General features: G+C 43.2%; 1 protein-coding gene across 1 annotated transcript in view; it reads left to right on the forward strand.

Moving 5' to 3' along the window:
• lrp1bb (low density lipoprotein receptor-related protein 1Bb) overlaps positions 1-14802 on the forward strand; it is a 249953-nt gene extending 235151 nt beyond the window's left edge. The window contains exons 83-90 of the mRNA XM_013913504.1: positions 4884-5279; positions 5812-5986; positions 6296-6400; positions 10276-10352; positions 10870-10960; positions 11228-11378; positions 12936-13010; positions 13655-14802. Coding sequence (XP_013768958.1) covers positions 4884-5279; positions 5812-5986; positions 6296-6400; positions 10276-10352; positions 10870-10960; positions 11228-11378; positions 12936-13010; positions 13655-13795 — 1211 coding nt within the window. The 3' untranslated portion in view covers positions 13796-14802. The remainder of the gene's footprint in view (positions 1-4883; positions 5280-5811; positions 5987-6295; positions 6401-10275; positions 10353-10869; positions 10961-11227; positions 11379-12935; positions 13011-13654) is intronic.
• The last annotated feature ends 1746 nt before the right edge of the window (positions 14803-16548 follow it).

The raw sequence follows: 16548 nt of genomic DNA on the forward strand, positions 1-16548 counted from the left end.
GTGAGGGGAGTGTGTGAGGGGTGTGTGGGGTCCTCCACGATGCTGGTGGCTTTGCGGATGGAGCAGGTGTGATAGGTGTCTGTGATGGAGGGAAGAGAGGCTCCAGTGATCTTCTCAGCTGCTGTACTGATACAGTGCAGTTAGCAACCAGACAGTGATGCAGCTGCTCAGGATGCTCTCGAGTCCCTCTGTAGACGGTGGTGACGATGGATGGAGGGAGATGGGCTGTCCTCAGCTTCCACAGGAAGTAGAGACACTGCTGGGCCTTCTTAGTTATGGAGCTGGTGTTGAAGGACCAGGAGAGGTTCTCTGCCAGGTGAACACCAAGGAATTTGGTGCTTTTAACGACCTCCACAGAGGATCCATCGATGTTAAGTGTTAGGGTTAGTGGCCAGTGATCCTCTATGCTCTTCTGAATCCTTTGTTTTGTCCACATTCAGAGATGGGTTGTTGACTCTGTCCATTAGCTGCTGCACCTCCTCTCTGTATGCTCACTCGTCGTTCTTGCAGATGGGACCCACCACAGTCGTGTCATCGGCCAACTTGATGATGTGTTTGAGGGGTGCAAAGGTTGAGTTTCTGTGCCACACACACGGCTCTAATTTTGACGTGGCTCAACCAACATGGTCACAACTTTGCAGCATATTGGAAGTGCAACACAGACCTGTGCTGGTGGAGGCAGGTTATAGATGCAGCTCGTTACCCTCGTCACAAATGAAAGCCAGCTGTAAAGTTACTAATGTTATGATGTTTTCTTTGGGTGAAGAAAAAACTGTATGAATGTTTTTGCTCTTAATTTGAAGTGTAGGAGGAAGCTGCTGAGTCTGTGTTTGTGCTCGTTTGGATGCTGGAACAAAAACACAAGAATACCTGTTCAATCAATACAGTTAATTACACTTTGATCTGCTGACAACACAAAGTGTTTCCACGTCTTCTTTATTAGGCCGTGTGACAGTAACTTCTGATCTTTAAGTAGAGCCAGTTTAGGGCTTCACAGCTGTAATCTGCAGCCATAAACTGAGAAATAAGCAGCAGTACTAAGACTGCACATAATGTTGAAATAATAGTCTCTGTCTGATCCACTGGTTTGCTCTTTGTGACTTCCTGTGTTTCTGGTGTCTGTGCTTCAACCTTTTTGTAGCGTTTGGCATTTATTTACTGCTTTTTGTTGTTTCCTGATTTTTTTCTTTTGGTTCTGTTAAACATTAATTTTTTCTGTATGTTTGTAATCAGCATGTGAATAAAGTGTCCTTATTGTTTTTACTAATGTACCAGGAATTCCTCCACAGTTCGTCCACTGTTTGAAAGCACTTCTTGTGGGTGCAGCTCTTTAGAGAACGTGACAGTAAAGATGTTCCTCATTTCTGATTGTCAGCCTATCAGGAGAACTCGCAGGCGTCTGCAACCCAATGAGGTGAACTCGTGCAGATACACTTGCCTCTGTTTGCGTTGCTCTGCACAAATTAGCATCAGTCTGCATCTCTGCCAAACCAAAACTTGATATTTGGTGTGAAGACACGATCAGGCTGGTGTCACTATGAGAACAGTCAGTGACACCTAATTTGACTAATGGGACACAACAAAATGTCATAAATTATGATTTGCAGGCATTGTTACGAAACAACAGTAAGAAGAAAATCCCCTCTCAATATGGACGTCAGTGATATCATCAGCTGTTTTTGTTTTTCCAGTGAAATCATCCTGTAGCTGAGTGAATGATTAGGACAAGCAGGCAACGCCGAAACTAGAAACCACAGCATCAAAGCACTGATGCAGGTTTGCAGCTTAGTGTATTCCTTTCAATGATTCTCCTTTGTTTGTATTTTTATTACACTTGTAACAGTAATAAGAAATATCCCATAAATAGGGATTTATTTCATTTTGTAAACGGTCTTAAATTACCCAGAATTCACAGTATGTAGTCAGGCTTGAGATGGTCAGTGTCTAAAATGCTTGGTGCAGCAGATAAATGTTGACGTCTATTCAATTCAGTTTTATTTATGTAGCACCGAATCACAACGGCCGTCAGCTCAAAGTGCTACAAAAAACAGAGAAAACACCAACCATCAAACGACTCCATATGAACAAGAAGGAAAAGACCTCCATCAGGACCAGGCTGAGGGAGGGGCGGGCAGGTCTCCTGAATCCAAACTGGAAGCTGGTTCCACAGAAGAGGGGCCTGAAAACTGAAGGCTCTGCCTCCCATTCTACTTTTAAATACTCTAGGAACAACAAGTAGGCCTGCAGAGCGAGAGCGAAGTGCTCTGATAGGGTGATATGGTACTACAAGGTCATTGAGATAAGATGGGGCCTGATTATTTAAGACCTTGTATGTGAGGAGCAGGATTTTGAATTCTGGATTTAACAGGAAGCCAAAACAGGAGAAATCTGCTCTCTTTCTAGTCCCTGTCAGGACTCTTGCTGCAGCATTTTGGATCAGCTGAAGGCTTTTCAGGGAGTTTTTAGGACTTCCTGATAATAATGAATTACAGTCGTCCAGCCTGGAAGTAATAAATGCATGAACTAGTTTTTCAGCGTCACTCTGAGACAGGATATTTCTAACTTTAGAGATGTTGCGCAAATGGAAGAACGCAGTCTTACATATTTGTTTAATCTGTGCTTTGAAGGACACGTCCTGGTCAAAAATGACTCCAAGGTTCCTCACAGTGTTACTGGAGGCCAAGGTAATGCCATCCAGAGTAAGAATCTGCTTAGATACCATATTTCTAAGATTTTCAGGGCCGAGTACAATAACCTCAGTTGGATCTGAATTAAGAAGCAGAAAGTTAGCGGCCATCCAGGTCTTTATGTCTTCAAGACATTCCTGCAGTTTAACTCATTGGTGTGTGTTATCTGGCTTCATGCACAGATAGAGCTGGGTGTCATCTGCATAGCAGTGACACGATTGCAAAAGGTGGACCAGGAAGTTTGAGCTCATTTCAGTGTTTACACTACCATGTTCCTATGGTAACAGTTGCATTGGCCATTTATAATAAGAAGAATAGGCAAGAAGAGTATTATTCACTTTCTGTGTTCCTGTAACATTTTAGTGATGTCTTTCACAAGGTTTTTGCTAGTATTACTAAATAACAGCACTGAAACAGTTTGATTTGTGCATCCCATAATAAGATAATATTCAAGAAACATAAGAAGTCTGTAAAACTTACAGCTTGCTGACACATCCAAAACCAGTCGGCATCAGTATTTGTGAAAACCTGAACTAATGTTTTAGTTTTCCAGAGATGAAGAGAACAGCTGAGCGCAGCAGGCCGTTCATCGCTGTGACGTTTGGCCTTCTCAGAAAGATTTAACCCATCAGTTATTGAGTTATCAGATCCAAATGGAGAGATTGATTTCCTTTGGACGTTTCAGTCAGATTATTCCAGGCACAGAACTGTAGAGTGTGAAATTACCAAGTGGTGTAGTGTGACCTACATGGCGAGACCTGTATCCATGGCAACTTGGTTGTGTGCTGTGTAAGTAGTGTTCAATTGTTACCTTTTCTTGAACTTGTTTCCTGCTCTCGCTTGTCCGTTATACAAACGGCGAGCATGATTGGAAGGTTACTGTTTCAGATCACCCGCACAAGGAGGCAATTCTCAACACTCACACGTCTCTAATTGTAAAAATAATCAGAAGGTGCAGCACGTGTTTCTGTACGGTCTGTGTGAAGATCGTTTCAGTCTGTGCTTTTTCTTTTACCCACGTGTGAGGATTGTAACAAAGTTTCACATCGAGGCATTTATACAATCTTTGTAACTGTGGCTGCTGGTCTGGGGTCAGCAGTCACTCCTAGCTTAGCATTAGCATGCTGTCTGTGCAGGTGCTAGTTGTGTTAGCAGCATGCTGTGGTTGTTTCTGTCCTGGATGCAGTTTGCACTTCACCATCGTGTTCTCGCCTCTCTGTGCAATAAAAATAAAAGTAATGTTTATATCCACACTGCAGGCTCCACCACTGTTTCCTGCTCCGACTCACCAACTGGAATCGATATGGAGAATCAATAGGCAAACAGGCTCTACTCTACTACTGGGAGCCGTTTCACTAGAAAAACCTGTTCTCGATGGCCATCCCTACATGCATGGAAATACAGCATATGAGGCAGAAATAGACTTTGTACGATTTTAACAAGCTTGAAAGTCGATATTTGTTTTCTTGTGTTTTCTGTTATATCTGTTTTGGGGCTTTTTAGACTTTATTGCATTAGGACAGTAGATAGAAGACAGGATGTAAGACCAACAGAAGTGACCCAGAAAATGGCCCGAGGCCTTAACAGCATACAGGTTGTCTCCACCCAGCAGCCTGCTTTCTCGTACGTGTAGCCTGCAGGAATCGTTCTCCAGGCTTCTTTCACTCCATTCAAATTTTGACCTGCTGCCGTTAGTATTCAGTCCAGTTCTTACTTCTGTTGCCGTACCTCAGATTTTTCTGCCTGTTTGCCGCTGTGAACAAATTAAATGTTTAAAAGCTGCTGGTAACAAAGTGCCCGTGCTATGTTGTCCGGCTCAAAGTGTTATGGGCAAAAACACCCAATGTATTAAATGCGAAACAAAAATATATAATAAATATATAATAAAAAGATATCAAAAACAAGATGATACAGCAAAAAATGGGGATTTTGTTATAAAGGTTCATAAACATCTCAGTTCCAAAAAATCAGAATTTTCTGGCTCTTTCGTGATGTGTTGGGTCTCACAGGGTTCAGTTATTTATCTTCTGTATCTTCAGCTCAGCAAATAAACCGAAGAAAATAAACCTTTGAAAATCATCAGCTACAGTGATGTGATGTGTGAAATTATTGCTCAAGATGACTTGAAAAAGTTAGTTTCTCTATATAAAGAATATTAAAAGAATAATTTCTTTCTCTATAAAGAAATTAGGTGAGGCTCAAGACTTTTGCACAGCCCTATATATCCATGTAAATATGAAGTGCATCTGTGTAGGTGTGTTTACAGCCACGAGGCAGTTTGGAGCGCGTGGACGCGTCATGTTTGTGCACAGCAGTTTTGGCTCTGTGGAACAAACGAAAGCAGTTCTGAGACGGATGAATTCATCAGTCCGTTGCCGATTTCCACCTTTCCGTGCTCTAATAATCTTTTATGCTCATATTTCTTTTCAGGAAAGCCCACGTGCCGCTGTCCTGTCGGATTCTCAGGGCCTTTTTGTGAGAAAAGGATTTGTGACAATTACTGTTTAAATGGGGGGACGTGCGACGTCACTCAGGGGAACCAGCCGGTGTGCCGCTGCATGGCCGAGTATACCGGGGACCGCTGTCTTTATCGTGAGTCCTGTTGGCAGCAAACAAACACAAACAGTCATTGATGTTCCCCTGGCTGCCTGTGGCTGCCAGTAGCACCTAATCAAAAGAAAATCATTGATTTGAATTCAGTTATGTCACATAAAATCCACAGAACAAAGCGTTTGAGAGTTCCCACTCTGAGCGAGAGACAAAAGCAATCCCCTCAAAGTCTCTTCTTTCCAAAAACACCACATTTGCTTCAATTTGCAGATAAACAAAAATCAAAATTCTACCATCAAACAACCTTTGGGTGTTTCTGCACCGGGGCGATAATGCATTTTCTTTTGCTGCGCTTTGACATAATGTGTTGCGGGGAAACAATTTCATCTGCACATCATTAGTTTTTCCCACTGTTGCTTGCCCAAAGGGTGATACGTTTTCATCTGTGGCTAAGATATCATTTGATGTGGATAATTAAGTCCCATTAAAACCATGTACTGTTGTAATCAGATCAGCTTAGACTGTGTTTCTACATTATCCTCTCTCTCTGTTTATCTCTGCAAACCTAAAACAGACATTTGTCATCACTACTGCGTGAACTCCAAGGCCTGCACTTTATCCAGCAGCGGCTACGTGGAGTGTGTGTGTCCCGCCAGGTTTGAAGGGAACAAGTGCGAGGTGGACAAGTGTCTCCGATGCCACGGAGCTCCTTGCCTCATTAACGAGGAGACGGGAGAAGTGGTTTGCAAGTGAGCGCTCCGTATTTACTCTTGTCCACTCTTGTCCATCATCTCTTTGGCTGTGAGGCTTCATAGTTGATTTTTATTCATGGGAAAACACGAGTTAAACAGTATATTGTTCATTCAGGGCTCAGTCGCTTCACCCACAGGCTGCCGGCGGGAAGAATTGATTTAATTAAATCAATAATTTAAGGCCACGTACCCTGTAGCGTTTTAGGTTTGGTCATGTCAGTGAATTTGAAGCTGGCTGAAGTCTCTGCTTCTTGTAAGTATAGTTTTCTGGTTGTAACTAGGATCCATTATTTCTTCACCCTCTAGCTGCACAAATGGCAGAATAGCACCGAGCTGTCAGCTGTGTGACGGATATTGCTACAATGGAGGTACCTGCCACCTGGACCCTGACACCAACCTGCCTTTCTGTCAGTAAGTCCCTGCCTAATGGTGAAAGTAAGGAAAACTCAATGTTCTCCACTGTTATTCACACTCACATCACTGTTTCGATTCAGCCGTCGGCTCTGTGCCCGGCTTTAAAAACTGAAAGTCGCCGCGTGAGATAGATGTCTTCCTTTGGAAAGAAATCCTTAAGTTGAAGGTTTGATGTCACTGTGTGGAGGCCATGAAACAGCAGGGGGCCGAGTGCCATACAGCATCCTGTGCTGTGTGACACCTCGCTGTGGCTTAAGGTTTTAGGAAGATAAAGATGGTTTCAGACTCCTTCAAAGCCAGCTATTCTCAACATATCACACTTTTCCTCCTTGCAGCTGAGAGCTGATGTCAGGCCTCTGTGGCTCTCTTCAGTCAGAGGGTTTAGAAGTTTGCTCAGTACTTCAGCCGCCACGAAGCTCGAAAAATTGCACGAGACAAAAGCTTGACTGGCACACGTGAAGAAATCGCCGTGAAAGGCTACTCAGAGGGCTCCCTGTAAATGAATACCTCCTCCGCTATAATCACTCGCAGTGCTGTGTTAAAAATCTGTCCAAGGAGGAAATTGGAAATCCATTTCAAAGGCCAACTCTCCATTTTTTAAAATGCCCATTGTCCACTGTAGTTAAATTGAAATTTGCAGGCGCCGCTCACAGATTCCAGGGAATAGAATCAATTTCTATGCAAATGATTCCATCTTATTCGATGAGGTTAACAGATCCTGATAATGCGGTTTATCATTGCTGCAAGATGAGAGATTATGTGAGATGATGGATACGTCGGCGTCAAGAAATCATAATGTTTGACCTTAATACTCTGAGTAAATGTATATTTCATCAAGCCTACCTAAAGAAGCTGCTACAGCTGCAATCATTCTTGCTTTAAAAACCTCAAATATACGAAGAGAATACCTCAACATTTCACTGCTGTCTAACAAAGTTCAAGCATTCCTGTTAAGCAGCTCTGTACTGTATGACTCTATGTTGTTGCTCTTTTCCTTTTCTGCACAAAAGCAAAGTTACTTTAGCATCTACAGTTAGAAATATCCATCAGTCAGCTGTGCAGCGGGGAAACAATTATTTGATCCCTAAATTTGTTTTTATCAAACAAAAAATCCAGAAAAACACACACATTACACAAAAGGTATAAAAGAATTTGCATGTCAGTGATGGAAATAAATATTTGACTTGGTCCTTCCTGCATGACACGAGTCAGTTTCATGCTGGAAACGCGTCCATGACCAGCTGTCAGTGTCCTGGCCGAGGGAAGGAGTCCGAGATGTTACGGTGCGTGGGCCTGTCCACTGGCCCACTCAGTGAGGCAAAGTCATCCTGTCAGAAAAGCATAATGTTTCCACCTCTGCAAGCACAGTGGCTGAGCTGTTGCCAGTTCTGGTTTCATCTGACCACAGCACTTCCGGAGCCTTCTCTGACTCATTTACGAGTTCACAAAGTGAAGACGGGCCTGTGCCGTGGAGCTGTGGGCTGATCCAGCACCTTGGTGATCGTCCTCATCCCATGATGCAAGCTCCCACATGGAGCTCCAGACTGAGGACAAATTTATTTTCCTTCTCTTTCCGTTGTCACCTTCTCACCAAGCTTCTCGCTGATGGTATCCTGTTCCAGCCTCGTGCAGGTCTGCAGTCTGTCGACCTTTGACACTCTTTGGTCTCACCTGGTGGTGCAGAGGTTGGACCAGAACACTCGATTGATTGATTGATTGATTATGGCACACGATCACACAGCCAGTCTGTGAGAGCCAGTGGATCAGATACGTGTTTCACTCAGTGACGTGCAAATTCATTTAGCGCTTTTATATAATTTGCTTTTTTGTGTTTCAGGTTAATTTTCAGTCTGAGAGATTTTTCATGTTCACAAATTCAACAGAGAATCAAATCATTATTTCCCCTGTCAGCTGTCATTTCTATTGTTTAATCAAACTAAATGTATTTTCTGGTTTTTGCTTATTAGATGCATTTATGTGGATGCAAACAACCATCATGTTGGGGCCCAAAGTTCTTGTTTAACAGTTTTCGTAATCTGCAGCAGGCCCCACATGCGTCCCCCTCACGTGCTGAGCAGGGACGTTTGTTGATCTGTTTTGCTAATTTGCAGACGTCACACTGTCTTGTTGCATCTTGTGACTTAAGCTGCTAACAGGGTTTAGCGTTCTGTCGCCACTCATGAGGCAGCCGACAGTTGAACAGTTCTTGGGCCCTTTTGTCACTCCAAACACATGTTTTGCAGCTGCACGTCAGGGTTCAAGAACCAACGTTGTGATGAGCTGGCCAACCCCTGCGATTACTTCTGTCAGAATGAGGGGATGTGCACATTAACAGCTCTTAACAAACCACGCTGCAAGTAGGTCCCTCTCACCTCTCCAGCTGTATTCAGCGCCCACTCACCTCCTTTTGTACACAACCCACCCCCACTCCATTTGGCTTCATTTCAGCCTCAGTCCAGCACATAGGCCTCTCTGTGATGGTGCCTCCTTGTAGCAGCTTGTCATGTAATAAGTACTGGATATAGCAATGACTCAGCGTAGATGGTGGAATCACACAGATACTACAATGTTGTTTTATTAGAATATGTTGGCTTATATTTATTTCTGTATGGAAACAACATGACTGACTATTATTAGCATCATTAGCACCAACACGTGTTGAATATGTTCGCTGCAGTAAGAAAGAAAATACGTGGCGAGGTCGAACACTGATTGCAGCGCTGATGGCGTTTCGAGACACGTGCTTGTTTCTGTTCTAAGCTTCAAAAACAGAGTTTTGTAGAAAGTAGTTACATGTGACAGTATTTCATTTTAACCTTTGGTATTTAAACGACTTTAAAACAGGAAATAGTTTTTATTTGAAACATGCTGCTGTGCTCGTTTAGTTACTTTAGGACACAGCTAGCTGTAGCTCTGTTTCTGGTGGGCCAAGCTAAGCGGCAACAGTACAGGATGCTATTTATGCTTCTGCTGCAGCAGCAGCACCAGCAGTCCTTCCTGGTAGATAAAGATGTTGCTAATGTATATTAGCACCACTACGTTGTATATAGGGGCACTTATTACATCACCGGCTGCTGCATAACGTTGTTGCCTCTTACTGCCACCCATCTCATGCACACATGAACCACGGGAAGATTACAGCATAACACTGTGTGTGTGATGTGGGCATCAGTGCATTTGCAGCCTGTGCATGATGGCTAAATACGTCCTGACCGGTCATTGCACATAATTTACTCGGCAGAACGTGTCATCTTTAATCGGTGTTCATATTTAAGGCCTTTAACTTTTACAACTTAGCCGGGTTTCTTTGTTGAAGGGACTCAGTTCCATCCTGGTTTTTGCTTCTCAAAGGCGGGAAAATGAAGACCCAGGTTACGCCCGATGTCCTAATAAAGTTGTTGTCAAAGCCTGATGTTCTGATTCTGCAAGTGCATGTTATTCAGGATAGTTTCATCCTATCATCACCCTGCCGCCCCCACCAGATCACTCATGCTTTACATGCTTTAGCGTCAGCTAAATTGGACGTCACCTCCTCTAACAAGGGTCATGCATCACGCCCATCGGATCCCATTGGAACACACATGAGATGACGACTTGTTGTCATCCTTTGATCTTTCCTGTTTTTTGTTAATACACTGAATATTCAACACGTCAGTTCACATTAAGCTCTTTACGGACACAACATGTATGTGCTTAGTGCTCTCTCTCCAGGTGGTGTTTTGTTTGTGTTGAATCAAAGCCGTGTGCCGTATGTGTAAGCCACAGTCACATCATGTCGTAGATCATTTCGCAAAGTTGTTTTCTCAGCAGCCTCTCTGCAGCCACGGTATGCTAATGATAGTTTATTTATATTCTCTTTTGACCTCCTTCAGATGTTCAGCCAATTGGGCAGGAACACAGTGTGAGAGACCCGCCCCTAAAAGCAGCAGATCAGACAACATGAGCGGAGGTGAGGACTGGGAATGTCAAGAAGCCTTAACATGTCCTGTGTGAATACCTGCATGTGTCACTGGTTCACTGACCTTATTGCATTTCAGTGGAACGATAACTCGTACATGTGAACATCAACAGATTGGCATCGAACTACCGAACTCCTACCAACCTCTGCGGTTTGCATCATTTGAGCACAAAGGGCTCTGCTCAGCGGGGTTTCCTTGTTTGAATTAGAGGGGCTGTAGTCGCCAGCCCGTCAGGGTTCAGTAATATGACTCCTCTGTCGTCAACTTCAATTTAAGCTTTAAAAAATATATCTTCTGAAGTCGTGCACGTCAGTGTAAAATGTCTTACATTTCTAAATGTGCAGCCTGTCTGTGCTGGACGTATGTAAAGTGAAATGTGCAAACAGCGAAGCCCTGTGAAGTGAAAACGCTGTTATTTAAAGTGGCTCTGTTCACGCCGCGGTCACTGCGTGAACTCATCTCAGCCCCTTTGCTGGTCGCTCATCACGTCCTCTCTCTGTTCCCCAGGAAGCATCGCTATCATTGTGCCTCTGGTCCTGCTGGTCATCCTGATTGTGATGGTGGTAGCCGGTGTTTATATCTGCCGCCGGAGGCAAAGGTACGTCGATAAAGAAATATGTAAGAAAAAGAAGCTTCTAAGCAGGAACATGAGCGCTCCAGCATCGCAGAGCTTTCAAGATGAATGGATGCTTTTGCTTTATGAGTGAAAAGTTTGCTTTCAGTAGATCTGAACTCTGAGCCTGTGGTAATAATCCATCGTTCATGGCTATCTAACAAAGTGATATGCTCCAAGTAGCATCGTGCAGCAGCACACTAACAGCATGTTGTGTGTCGCGTTAATGATGATGTGCTCTGCACGGCTCAGGGGCAAACGTGTGCAGAGGCAGCCCATGACCAACGGAGGGATAAACGTGGAAATTGGGAACCCGTCATACAACATGTATGAAGTGGACCACGACAACCACGCTGATGCAGGCAGCCTGCTGCGCCCAAACTTCACACTTGACCCTCATAAGGTGGGTGTGTGTGTGTGTGTGTGTCACGTGTGCTCAACAACACGTCTTTCCTGTTTTAATAGGATGGAATTCAGTGTTTGACTTCGAGCTGAAACCAGATTGTTGCCAAGTCAAACGTGTGGAGTAAAAGTTACTGAGGAACTTTGAGTGGGGCTTAAACATGCAGCTGCATCTGTTCGTATGTTCTCAGATACAAACGTCAGTGTAATTACATTTAGCTACAAACTCATTAAAGTGATTCATTTTCAGTTTTCATCTCATATTTGATTCAATGTAACTCTTGTTGGGCAGCGTCTGCAGGTCTCTGCTGCATTAAATACTGAAAGCTTAATCGTTTTTGCACATATAAAACTTACTGCACGTGTTTTCCAACTAAATAAAGTTTTTACAACCTTAACAAATTTGTACCATTTGATCTCCTAGAAGTTGAATTGACAGTACAGCAGATGCTGGCTCCTTTTTATCAGGATACTTAGAGGAGAAATCTTAATGGTCATCACTATATTATTTTTATATACAGTTACATAGATTGTCTATGAAACACATGTGGCCCAGCTGTAAGAAGGTCGACCAGGAGTCTTCTGATATGAAACTGGTCTTACTGTCCAGCCTCCTACTCAGCGACTCTTCATCAACAACTTCAAGGTCCTCTGAGCTCTACCTCGATGTCTGCAGTGACAACACTGAGCCAGTTTTTTATAGCCAGCTGAAAACTAGGAGTTATTAGTGTGTCGTGAAGCATTGTGCACTTTGAAGTGAAGTTGCAAAGCGCGAGAACAGACAGGCAGAAACAGTTTGTGTAACAACCTAGTGACTGTTTCTTGGCTATTTTATCGTAAAATATCTGCATAATGTTGTTTTAATTTGCCGTATGTGTACATCCCTTACTACCACAGCATTGTTAATACTGCAGAGTTTTCAAAGCCATGAGAAAATCTGTTTAGACCTTGATTGATGCCAGTCCTTATCACACTAATTATTAGCCTTGATGCTGCAGCTATGTCGTCTTTAATTGAAGGGTAGAGAAAGGACAACAGCTCAAATGTGTCTTTCAGATTGGAAAATAACTCAGTGCTGTGTTCTCTGCATCTGGCCCGGCAGCTGCTGGGATGTGATATTTAGAATTGAGATGCATCCGGTGGAATTACATGAGGCTTTGCAGAGATTTTACAATCTCTCTGGCCTGGGCACAAAAATATACAGATGCCACGAACCTGGAGGACGTCTGTCTGTGTGGTGATTTATTCTCTGCACCCCACACGAACTCCCAGCATATCAAGTGAATCCTAAGACCTTCACAGATGCAGTTATGTAGCTCACCTGCTGCAAGTTCAAGCCTAATGCTGTTGCTTCTTAAGCTGCCAACTTTGACATCTGCTATTGTGAGTCCAGTCTGTGTTTTTAACCGAGACATGCTGGTGTGACTCTAAACCAGCCTCCATACGTCCAGCTCTCGTGGTACTTGCTAGTTTGTTTTTCCAGCGCAGTTTTAAAACCCGTATTTGGACTGTGAGAGTTCATCTGTATTTATATGGCACGGTGCTTGTTGTGTTGCAGGGCTGGTGTGTAAAATCCAGCGACCCTCACACCTTGGGCATGAATTCTGTGCCCAAGGAGGTAATCCCTGGACAGGTGAGTGTTACACACTTTATTTTTACTCTGAAGAAGAAGAAAAAATATCCATTTTTATACAATTTCACTGTGAGGAAGCTTTGTGTGTTTTCTATTTTAAGAACTGTGTAAAATTAAAATCATGCTAATGTTGACATCTGGTATATACTTGCTCCCTTTATCATTTTGTGACATCCTGTCCAAAAACCACCAAACTTTCCTTAAAGTTCCAATAATCAACTTTTTATTAACAAATGTTTCGCACGACAATTGGCACCAAGTTCAGTTCTGTTGCTCATTTTGCTAATATCTGTGGGACTGTGGAAAGTTTGCAAACTGTTTTGGTTGAGATGCAGCCGCCATCTGTTTCCAGCAAACCTCCTGTGATGGAACATCGGTTAAACAATCTGCTAACAGAGCGCAGATCCATCGAAATGGATTCAAATTGGATCAGAACTCAGCCAACAAGACAGAGGAAGTTGTACATGAATTTAAATTAGCCCAGGTTTCATTAAAGTTGATGTGATAGTTTGTATGAGGTGAATCTGACACGAAGACTTTCTTGATTCCACAACATCTATTAAAATGCAACCTCGAGACTCCTACTGTTGTAAAATATCATAAATTAACATTTGTACTTGGCATCTCTTCCCCTGCCTGTTTAGCCCATGAACTACTCCAATCCAGTGTATGCAAAGATCTACATCGACGGGCAAAACTGCCGGAAGCCAGTGATCAGTATCGATGAGAGGAGAGAGCTACTCCCAAAGAAACTCGAGGGGACAATTCATGAAACCGCCGCATAGCCTAACTTTACACTTTGTACTTCTTTTTTTACCACAGTGTATAATATGAAGGAGGAAACAAGATTTTTCTATTTCCTATGAGGCTCTTAGGTTTTACTGGTTTAGCATCAGCATAATGTCCTCGTCGCTGTGCTGAAGACTTTAATTTTCCACTTATGGTTTGCTTTCTGTTTGTCAGAGATGCGTTACACAGCGCTGTCAGTATACTGTATGACACTGAAGTAAAGCTGCTGATTTGCAAAAACTTTATTAACACCTGAAGCCACACTTGTGCACAGTTGAAACCTTAAATGCAGTGCTAGAATTTGTACCCATACCTGTTTGTAGTTCTAGAGGGAAACGGTTTGGCTTTGTGGAGACGATGAGGGGAAGGGCCAGCTCATTTTATCTGGAAAAAAAAGGATGTATAGTAGAGAAGAGTAGCGTGGGTTTTTCTGTTTTTGTTATTTCATGTGACATATGGACCGGAGAGCTTCACAAACGACAAGCTTGATTCCTTTTATTTGCATCGCTGCACCTGACAGCTCTGCTCCGGCAGTCCCACTGGACACAATAACATCAACACAGTCGTTTCTCAGACATTATCTCCCGTCTTTCTCATTTCCACGGATTCCAATCTTCAGTCGCCTGTTTCAGCAGTAATATGACGTACAAACGTATCTGAGAGATATCGAAGCCCACCCTGAATGTTTTCCGATCAGATTCCCGGATCCCGTACTGTACGCTGAAAAGACAGAATATCATATTTTTCTAGGTCTCATATATCAACAAATGGATTAAAGATGGAGAGAAGAAAGATTTACCACAGCTACAAAAACAGTTACTAAGAGTTATTATAAAACACGTCTGTTACTTCAGAAAAGGAAGATGATAAATATAAGAAATTTTATAATTTTGTATTTGATTTGTATGTTGTTTGGCTGCTTGTATTTTGAAGAAATGTATTAAATGTAAGTAATTTTTATATAAAATGTAAATCGATATTGAATAAAGGGGGCTTATTTCCACTTCGTGTCTTTCTCTTGATCCTCCAAAATGATTGTTATACGATGTCGATGATAGTACGTGTGCACTTCTATTGTTCAACCAATGATCAAACTGTCAGTTGTTACACATGACTGCTGACCCAACAAGTCAATCAGCAGCGTGAGGTCTTTTACCTGCTGCGCAGAGGAAGGAGGCTGATGGGAGATTATTGCCCTGCCTGTGAGTACAGGAAGGCCGGCGCTATTCATTACCTGGATGTGGGGACGCGGTGTCGATGCCACCTGCTGAAGGATAATTCAGTCTCCTTTCACTTTACTTACAGCGGCTCTGTCTCCACGCATTTCACCTCCATTCTCACCATAGCAACCAGAGGAGGCAGCGGCACTCCTGCCCTTTCTCCATCTGCTGTGCCATCGGCGGGATCTGCCAGCACGCCCAGCTCACCGCGTTTTCATGACGGTACAAATAGATGCCGCGGTTTCCAGCTTCCCTAATTGGCCCGTGCGCTTTGTTTCGCTGAGACATCCGCTGTGAGAACAGAGGTTTCCATGCTTTGCTGAGAGCGTGCAACACAGTCTCTCAAACACACTCGGCACCGCGGCGTGGAAATAGAGTAATGTGGCTGTGACTGGCCTTTTTCTGTGCTATAGAACATTTATCAATAGAGCTGCAATGAAGAACGTATTTCAAATGTTCAGCTTTTATGACTGCGGCATTTAGAAGGTCGAGGTCGTTCCCAAGGTCAAGCACGAACGACGCCACGTGACTGTATACAGGTCTTTGATTAAAGCACCAATAAGCCTGTAGCCCAGGAGCGTTGTTCTCACGGAGCAAGTTTTAATCTGTTCGACATAAATGAAACTTCTCAATGAACCCTCGTGTTGTTAAACGAAACTGTTTAACAACGCGAGGGTTCATTTTGTTTCTAATTTTGTTTCTAATCAAAAATGACTCATCAAACATACATTATCAGTATTATCATTGACTCCTGTGAACATTACAGCTCTTTAAACTTCTGTTTGTTATTTATGGGCCGCCTGTCTCACTAATCTGATCTTCTAAGCACTGAATTAGAGTTAAAAAGAAGCATCATTTCTATTTTGACTGTAAGAAATAACCCAATGAAACACACTGTGTGTCCTGTGTATCACAAACTACTACCATGAACATTTGCTTTGAAACCATTTCAAACATAAACACACAAAGTTGTGTTTCCAGTCAAAAATGACAGAATATGTTTTTATGGAGGAAATTAGTCGCACTTCCTTCTGACACAGCTCCTCACCAAAACCACAGGAGAGGAAGAAATTATCATCTTATGTCCCTTGAGACCTCTGAGACATACTCCACTTGGTTATTTTCAGGTGTCCCAATATACACCTGTATGTTCCAGGGACAACTAGTCCTGGTGTCGCATGTTGCCCATATCTTTAACTATATTTAGGCTGCTTGCTTAACTCCGCCAAGGACGGTCCCAAGCCCAACTTTAAAAGGAGGAGGGTGGTCGCCAGAACCGATAAATCGGGGAAACTTGGCTTGAAAGCAATGGAATCCCAACGATCAGCTTTATCAACCAATGCTACTGCATCCGGGGCAGCTGATGCGCCAGCGCTGGGGACCCAGGGCGCTGGTGGGAAATGGACTACTGGCCATCAATTCCATCGAGGATGATTTGAAGGCCCTTCAACTTGACCTTGAGCAGGCAAGAACCATCGCCTTAGATCGAAAAGCGTGGAAGATAATCGTTGGTCAAGCAAGAGAACCTG

Source organism: Pundamilia nyererei, unplaced genomic scaffold (assembly GCF_000239375.1).
Source record: "Pundamilia nyererei isolate P.nyererei 1_Seehausen unplaced genomic scaffold, PunNye1.0 scaffold00135, whole genome shotgun sequence".
NCBI classification, from domain to species: Eukaryota; Metazoa; Chordata; class Actinopteri; order Cichliformes; family Cichlidae; genus Pundamilia; species Pundamilia nyererei.